Here is a 7827-nt window from a genome sequence, read left to right as displayed (position 1 = left end):
TTCCCTCCCCGCCCCATCGCGGTTTCAGACACGTCGCGCTGCGCCGTGGGCGGTTTCTCCTCGTTTGGCTCAGGAAGTGCTGTGGGGGACGGAGCAGCTCCGCACCCAAATGCTCCGCAGGGGCAGCTCCCACCCCTGCGCGCAGCGGAGCTTCCTCGGGCATCGCCCCCTGCGGCTGCAGGGTCAGCTCTTTCGCCACCCCGAGCTGCACCAGGAGGAGCTCACCTCGGCGGGGCACAACGCTTTGCTTTCTGCAGCCGAACGGAGCCTGGTCCTTGCTCCCACCCCCTCGATGTCGATCAGCGCTGAGCAGATCCCGTTCAGCTGCTCTGGCTCACAGTCAACCTGTAGCCAAGCATTGGCCAACTATGGCCCCGTGGGCCCTTCTTGGCCGCTAGGGCGCCTTGCTGACTTGTGGTCACCTGCAGGCCACCAGGACCCCAGGTCCTTCTCTGCAGAGCTCCTTTCCAGCAGCACAGCCCCCAGCCTGGACCGATGCATGCAGTTATTCCCCCCCAGGTGTCAGACTCCATCAGGTCACTCTCTGCACAGCTTTCAGCCTGTCCCAACGAATGGCAGCGCACCCCTGGCTTTGTGCCACCAGCAAACGTGCTGCGGCTGCACTGCACCCCTTCACCCAGGCCACGGCACCTCGCGTGCTGCAATTATGCAACGTGAATTCTCTCCCTTTGCTCACAGGCCGTTGCAACGCTCTCAGCTCTGTGCTCCCCTGCTGAGCGCGTCGGAGCAACCTCGAGGAAATCAGATGCGGATTGCCACGGAGCAAAACCCTCTTTCGTGAAGGGATTAAATTGCATTGGGGTCTGCAAAACTCCTGGGGTTAAAAACGTTGTGGCTAGGGAAACACAAAGGTAGCACGTCATGCAGCCAACACCAAAGCAGCAGAAGCAGTGGGGGTATAGCTCAGTGGTAGAGCATTTGACTGCAGATCAAGAGGTCCCCGGTTCAAATCCGGGTGCCCCCTCTTTTTTTTTCTTATTTCCACTTTCCCGCTTTCTACCTTTTAGAACAAAAACGTCGAAAGAAGGATTTTCGACCCAAATTTTCTCCGTCGGGGACCGCTCGGCAGCCGTTCCCGGTGCTGTCCGCGGAGCGCGCGGCGAGGCGCCTGCAGGGGGCGCCGGCTTCGCTCCGTCCCTCGCCACGTGATCGTCCCTCGCCACGTGGTCTTCCCCTGCCACATGATCTTCCCCCGCCACGTGACGCAGGCCGGCGTCGCCACGTGACGTCCGCCGGGGAGGTTCCATTTCCCAGCGTGCCTCGCGCGCCTCCGTCTCTTCCGGCGCCAAGATGTCGAAGCGAGGTGAGGCGGGTGTTGGGCCCAGCCGGGATCCGGCTCCATCCGCTGCTCTGTGGTGTTGCAGGGCTGAGGCGACGGGCGTGGAGGGTGCTCGGGAGCGTGGGGCGCCGTCTGGGCCCGGGCTTGCCCGGGAGCGGTGTTGGGCCCAGCCGTGAGCTCGGGGAGTAGAGGCCGCCGGTGCCCCATAGCCCGCACCGGGAAGCAGCGGGTGCTGAGCTCGGTGGGCTCCTCCCTTCCCTCAGCCCCTCCGCGCCGCGTGGCGGTGATCTCACGGCTCTCCTCTGCCCGCAGGACGCGGAGGTTCCTCCGGAGCGAAGTTCCGCATCTCCCTCGGTCTCCCCGTGGGAGCCGTGATCAACTGTGCTGATAACACAGGTGGGTGCCCCGCTCCGGGTGGGCCTAGGCTGGCGCTGGGGGGGGCGGCCCTGCGGGGGTGGGGCGAGCTGTAAGGCAGGCAGCTGGTGGGAGCATCCAGAAATCCCCTTTTCCTTCCGAAAAGCTTTCACCAGGTCCATGTTGTGGAAGGGCAGAGCGATGGTATTGCTTCCAGGTGAAGCGGCAGCGTGTGCTGCTCGCCTCAGTGGGTGACGGGGTGGGAATCGCTGCAGGGGAAGCGTCTCGGCCCGGATCCGCTCATGCTGAGCCCTTCTCTCCACAGGCGCCAAGAACCTGTACATCATCTCCGTGAAGGGGATCAAGGGGCGCCTGAACAGACTGCCAGCAGCCGGCGTGGGGGACATGGTCATGGCAACTGTCAAGAAGGGCAAGCCGGAGCTGAGGAAGAAGGGTGAGCGCGGGGAAGAGCAGCCAGGCCCCGCTGTGCCTGCACGGCACCACTCGACCCACGCTTTGTTGTAGCAACAGGCAGCTCCTGCTGAGTCTGGGTGTCCTCCTGGGGGGTGGAGGGGGTGGGTCTCACGTTGGTTTCTTCTTAACCAGATGCAGAAGGCAGACACCTGCTTCCCAGAGTGTTTGCTCCACCCTTCTAAAAAGCACTTGTTGGGTCTGTGTCCCGTGGCTCAGTGAGTTGTCGTGGAAGGGCAGAGGAAAGCATCGCTTTTGGGTGAAGTGGCAGCTTGTGCTGTTTATTTCAATCAGTGATGTGACATGACTTTGGGAAATAGGGCTCCCTACCCCGGAGGTGTTCTTGCTGAGTGCTGTCTCTGAGTTGATGCATTTAGAAATACAGCTGAGAAGCTGGAAGAGCATTGTCCTCTCCAAGTGGAGATCTAGTTGTCGGTTTTTAGGTGTATTATTGCCTTCAGAATTTGTCACTGGATTAAACTTTGTCTGTGTATCCGCAAGCATCACTTCTGCTCTGCCAAGGTGATGCCAGCAAGGCTTGTGTAGGTGTGAGCTGCATTCCCAGGTATCACCAAGGAAGTTTAATAGGTTCTGTGACAGGAATGCTGAAAAGCAGAGCGTAGAGTGACTTAGGTGTCAGCCCTGCTGAACGTACAGCCTGCATCAGGACTGCAAAGCCAATGTGCAGTTCAGCTTCCTCGTGAAGCACTGCAAAGGAAGAGTCAGACGTTGGGGTGAGGGATGAAAAGGATGCTGTGAAAAGGATGCTGAAGAATCCCGACCTGCTCGTTTCTCTTGGCAGTGCACCCAGCGGTGGTAATTCGGCAGCGGAAATCGTACAGAAGAAAAGATGGAGTGTTCTTGTATTTTGAAGACAATGCGGGAGTAATAGTGAACAATAAAGGTGAAATGAAAGGTACGGGCAAGGAAGAATCCTCCTGTGCTGGGCCGAAGCAAAACGTGGGCTGCAATGGCTGGGCTTGGCGTGCTTGGTTTGAGGGCTCTGCTCGCCTGGGCCAAGGACTCAGGTTCTCCCCAGGCTTGGGAGAACACAACCACGCTGGCTTGGTTCTGATGTGCTGCTTTGTTTCTCTCTTCTCCAGGTTCTGCAATCACGGGCCCCGTGGCCAAGGAGTGCGCAGATCTGTGGCCCAGGATAGCCTCCAATGCAGGAAGCATTGCGTGAACGCGCTCATCTGTGTGGGGGTGAAATAAAAGTACTTGTACCAAAAAAACGGTGTCTGCCTTGCCATTGTTAAGGTTGAAGTGCGCTCCTCTGCCAAGCGTGACGGCGTTAAGAGGAGGGAGTTATTTCAGGTCTGGGAAACCCTTCACAAAACTTCAGATGTGGGTGGGTACGGCAGCAGGAGATTGGTGGAGTTTAAGATCTGGTGGTTAGTTTTTCTGAGGCAGAAACACCAGCATCTGGGAGGTAATTGTGCTGCAATGACCGATCCCAGTAACTGAATTGATCCAACCTGCGTATGCATCAATAGAGGCCGCGTGCTCTGAAAGCCCTTCCACAAAACCCGTTTGTACTGAGCCTCTCTGTTTTCCTCCAGAAGAGCAGTTTTACTGCTCTGAGATAACTGATGCTGAGCAGGGAGAGGTTTTGCCCGAAGCTGATGAAACACCCTGCGTGGTTTGTTCAGCACGGCCCTCCGAAACGATTTCTTTACACCTTGCTGAAGGCAATGCAAGGGCACATCAAGCCCACTGCTGTTAGCTGAGGTGGTGGCTGAAGCATGTGCCTCAAAGCCTCAATCAGTGGTGAAACAAGTCATCAGGGCGCTGCTAAGGGTGAGTCGGGGGGTGATCTGACTTTCAAGATCACCTGAAAGGCTTCGTGAGTGGAGCTGCAAGGTACGTGTGCGCCGGCTGCTGAAAGAGCCCCTGATCCATGTGGAGCTGCTGGCACGTTCCTGGTGTTCTGCTGTGAGCGGAGCAGAGCCACGTGTTGGTGTTCGATTTCTGGAGGTGAAAGCTTTGCTTCAAAAGGGGTGTGGGTGTTTCTGAGCAGCTGTCTCCTGTATTGTGGTAAAACGTGATAAAAATGTGCGACCTACAGATAGCTTTTAGCTTATGCTGATCCAGCAATAGTCTGTGCAGCAGGTGGGGAAGGGACTTGGGTATGGTGAGGCCAGCTCCACCTCCTCCAGGCTCCAGGGGGCAGGTGAGGAGTCACGGCCTCTTCCTAGCAGACCTGACACTCTGCAAACATCCAGCAGCTGCTGCGGGTGCTGCTGCATCACTCCTTGAGCAGAGGCCATCTTTGCAGTCAGCAAGTGCCTGCTTATGAGTAAGAAACAAGCCCCCCTAGAATCTATCCTCACTTGAAGCATCTCCTAACAGCTTCTGCTGCGTTACTGATTTACGAAGACTTTTTTTTCCCTAGGCAGGGCATGGCATAAGAGTTAGCTGTAAGTCACTGGGTGTTTGCTTTCCCTTTTCCCCAGGCTGCAGCTGGACAGCAGGGGAGGCGGGGAGGCTGTGGGCAGCACAGAAGGTGCAGTGTAAGGCAGCAGCTCCGGGAGGTTTGTGTGCTGAGAGCAAACAGAGGTGGAGGTGAGTGCCTCCGAAGGCGTTCTGAGGTGGGTGGTGCCAGGTTCTTTCTTCCACTGTGAGACAAAGTAAAGCGGGTCCTCATTGGTTTGTTCCTTCAGGAGTTTGCAAGTGCGTGAAGTTTGGAGGCTGGGGAAGCAGAGAGGAGGTTAATGAAAGGGATGTTGTGTGGGAGCCAGAGCCACGAGTGCAGGCAGTGGAATGCAGCAGTGCCGCTGTCAGTGGCCACAAAGCAGCTCACCTGGGAGGTGCTGTGCAGGTGGGGGTATAGCTCAGGGGTAGAGCATTTGACTGCAGATCAAGAGGTCCCCGGTTCAAATCCGGGTGCCCCCTCCCCTTTGCTTCCTTTTTGTTCCCACACCTTGCTTTTCAGCTTTTCTGTTGACTGTTTCTCCCCTAAACTCTCTGCAGGGGATGTCCCTTGGTGGATGCGGCAATGACCAGGTGCCAAGAAGCAGACTGCCACGCAGAGAGGACTAGCAGCGGAGTGTTGGTGAGCAGAGAGCTGAGTATTTCCTTAAGTATTGCTTTTTGTCCTGGCAATAATTTGCAGGAATTCATGCTTGTTTGGAATTACTTGGAAAATTCATGCTGGACAGACAAACAGCAGCAGGGGGTATAGCTCAGTGGTAGAGCATTTGACTGCAGATCAAGAGGTCCCCGGTTCAAATCCGGGTGCCCCCTTGGATTGTTGTTTTTCCTGGGATTCTTAAAGGACAAGGAGCTGTAAGCACAGCTTGATCATTTTTACTTTCTCCTAAGGCTGATGAATATGGCTCTGTGTCTCCAGTAAGGGTTATTCTGCTCATTTTTGGAAGGGCTACATCTTTTTAAGGCAAGGTTTTTCTCACTGGCCTTGTGGTGAGCTCAGCTCATTGCTGGTTTTCACATTACAGCACAACTTAGAAATTGTGGCCAAAATTCTTTCAAATAAATGTCCTCTGGGAGTCTGGTGACTTGACTCTTGGTAGCAGCTCTCTGCAGAATGTAGGGCATGTATTAGGACACCCAGGGATGCATTAAGTGAAGGAACTGAAGCAGCTGAGATCTGAGCTCTGTGCATCAATTGTTTAAAAATCACCTTGTGCAGGTGTTGCTTCAAGGGGGTATAGCTCAGTGGTAGAGCATTTGACTGCAGATCAAGAGGTCCCTGGTTCAACTCCAGGTGCCCCCTTCAAACTGTGTGCTTTTTCTCAGAGATAAACGTGAGCAGCATTCCTTGTTTTTTTAGACCCTGTCTATTTGTGCCTTGCACAGAGAGCTAGCTGCTGTCAGTGTCCGTATTTCTGACCCTGATCACCTAAAGATGCACAGTCAAAATGATTATTTGCGTCAGTAACACAATATTGTTATGTAAAGGCATAAGGCAATTCTTATTGTCTCTAGTTGCTTTGGCATGTGTGTTAGGAATCAAAAGAAGATGATATATAAGAACTTTAACCAGTGGGCATAAGCGCTCTCCATGCATTTGTTTTTCAGTGCTCCTTGTGCAATTATTGAATCCAGGGGGTATAGCTCAGTGGTAGAGCATTTGACTGCAGATCAAGAGGTCCCTGGTTCAACTCCAGGTGCCCCCTCTTTACCTTCTTTTCCGACCTTTCTTCTTCCAAAATCCTTTGCAGACATAACATGGGAGAGATCTTATTCCTCTGAGATCTTAGAAATCTCCTGAATTGCTTTTACCAGCTGTGTTTGCCATTTTTCCTGTGGTTTAGCTCAACAGTGCACGTATACACAAACAATACGATGCTGGAGTGGGGAGGAAGATCTTGTTTTTCCTGTCAGAATAATTGCCATTAATTATACAGGAAGCAATAAACACAACGTCATTCTAGAAAAAGGGACCTCGACTGCAGTGGTTTTTGTAGGCAGCTGGAGTGGGAGGGGCAGCGCTGAGCCCGGGGCTGGTGCCATGGGGACAGGATCGCAACCAGGCGCTGCTGTCTGTGCCCCGGAGGGGATCGAACCCCGCACCCCAGCAGCCGCAGGCAGACGCGCTGCCCCTGAGCCACGCCCCCATCATCGGGCCGTCCCAAAGCCGCGTTTCGCGGGCGCGTGTAGCTCAGGGGCAAAGCGCCGGGCTGGGAGCCAGCAGGTCACAGGTTCTAAGCCTGCCCTGAGCGGCAAGGAACACGCTCACAGCCTGGAACTTTTGTTCGGGAACACCGCGGTTCGTTACAGACCCCCGGGAAACGGGGTGAAGATGGCAAAGCGAGCGGCCCGCAGCTCCGGCCACCACTACGACCGCGGCATCGTGTACTCGGAGCCGTTAAACTTGTGCATTTACCTCGGGTATCTCGCGTCACTGCTTAATTTTAATTTTTATTTTTTCCCGATGAGAACGGGAGCCGGAGCGAGGCGCCGGGGGCAGCAGAGCCCTGGTTGTTTCCGTCCGCTGTCATCCTACCGGCAGAGCCGCGCCGGAAGTGACGTCTCCAAACTGCGCCGCGCGGAGCAGGTGATGGCGGCGCGCCTTGATGACGTAAAGCCACTTCCGGTTCCTGTCGTGGGCGCCCTGCGGCCGTCCTTAAGGGTCCTGGAAGCTTGAAGGGAATTGTTACCTGTGACCTGTGCGCAGTGCGGGGACGGTCTGGAAGTATGAAGCTGAGGGCGAGAAGGTAGAAGAGCTGCAGTGGTTTGCGGAGGGAGAAGGCTGCCGTGCGCTGAGGGCGTGGACGCCGTCCGGTGAGGGGCGGTGCGCTCCCAGGGTGGGGTCGGGGAGTTTGAGGTTAAACCTGCGGCTTTGTAACGGCCGCGGCCTGGCTGGTGACGGCCTCAGCCTGCGGAGCTGGTTGGGCATGGGAATGCTTCCTCTTAATAAACGTAGGTGCTGTGTTGGAAGAGACTCATGACTCATTCTTCCTGTCTTTAATTAAGTGCTAGTTAAGGTATTCTTTAGCTGTGATGCATTTGCCGCTGGCATAAGAAATGTAAATATAAAATTATGTCTTGTGTTCAGTATTTGCACTTGCTCTCACAGAACAGGGCCTGTGTAGAACTCTGAAACAGAGGAAGAGAAATTAAGCAGAGAATGCAGCAGTGCCACTGTCAGTGGCCACAAAGCAGCTCACCTGGGAGGTGCTGTGCAGGTGGGGGTATAGCTCAGGGGTAGAGCATTTGACTGCAGATCAAGAGGTCCC

General features: G+C 55.1%; 1 protein-coding gene and 5 non-coding genes across 6 annotated transcripts; all 6 read left to right on the top strand.

The window, feature by feature from the left end:
- Positions 914 to 985, top strand: TRNAC-GCA. Its single transcript has one exon. It is a non-coding gene; the product is annotated as a tRNA-Cys (tRNA).
- Positions 1171 to 3360, top strand: RPL23 (ribosomal protein L23). The gene is made up of 5 exons (XM_021378237.1): positions 1171 to 1324; positions 1613 to 1696; positions 1980 to 2108; positions 2928 to 3041; positions 3229 to 3360. Exons 1-5 carry the CDS (start codon positions 1312 to 1314, stop codon positions 3309 to 3311), a joined length of 423 nt encoding a protein of 140 aa, XP_021233912.1. The 5' UTR covers positions 1171 to 1311; the 3' UTR covers positions 3312 to 3360.
- On the top strand, positions 4949 to 5020 carry TRNAC-GCA. Its single transcript has one exon. It is a non-coding gene; the product is annotated as a tRNA-Cys (tRNA).
- TRNAC-GCA lies at positions 5300 to 5371 on the top strand. Its single transcript has one exon. It is a non-coding gene; the product is annotated as a tRNA-Cys (tRNA).
- On the top strand, positions 5790 to 5861 carry TRNAC-GCA. The gene has a single exon. It is a non-coding gene; the product is annotated as a tRNA-Cys (tRNA).
- TRNAC-GCA lies at positions 6193 to 6264 on the top strand. The gene has a single exon. It is a non-coding gene; the product is annotated as a tRNA-Cys (tRNA).

The sequence above is a fragment of the Numida meleagris genome, chromosome 26 (assembly GCF_002078875.1).
Source record: "Numida meleagris isolate 19003 breed g44 Domestic line chromosome 26, NumMel1.0, whole genome shotgun sequence".
In the NCBI taxonomy this organism is placed as follows: domain Eukaryota; kingdom Metazoa; phylum Chordata; class Aves; order Galliformes; family Numididae; genus Numida; species Numida meleagris.
The sequence above is the reverse complement of the archived record's forward strand: the minus strand, read 5'-3'. Positions and strand labels throughout refer to the sequence as shown.

Coding starts and splice junctions, on each gene's coding strand:
- RPL23 (XM_021378237.1), top strand. Junction 2,109..2,927: donor GCCGGAGCTGAGGAAGAAGG/GTGAGCGCGGGG, acceptor TTCTCTTGGCAG/TGCACCCAGCGGTGGTAATT. Junction 3,042..3,228: donor CAATAAAGGTGAAATGAAAG/GTACGGGCAAGG, acceptor TCTCTTCTCCAG/GTTCTGCAATCACGGGCCCC.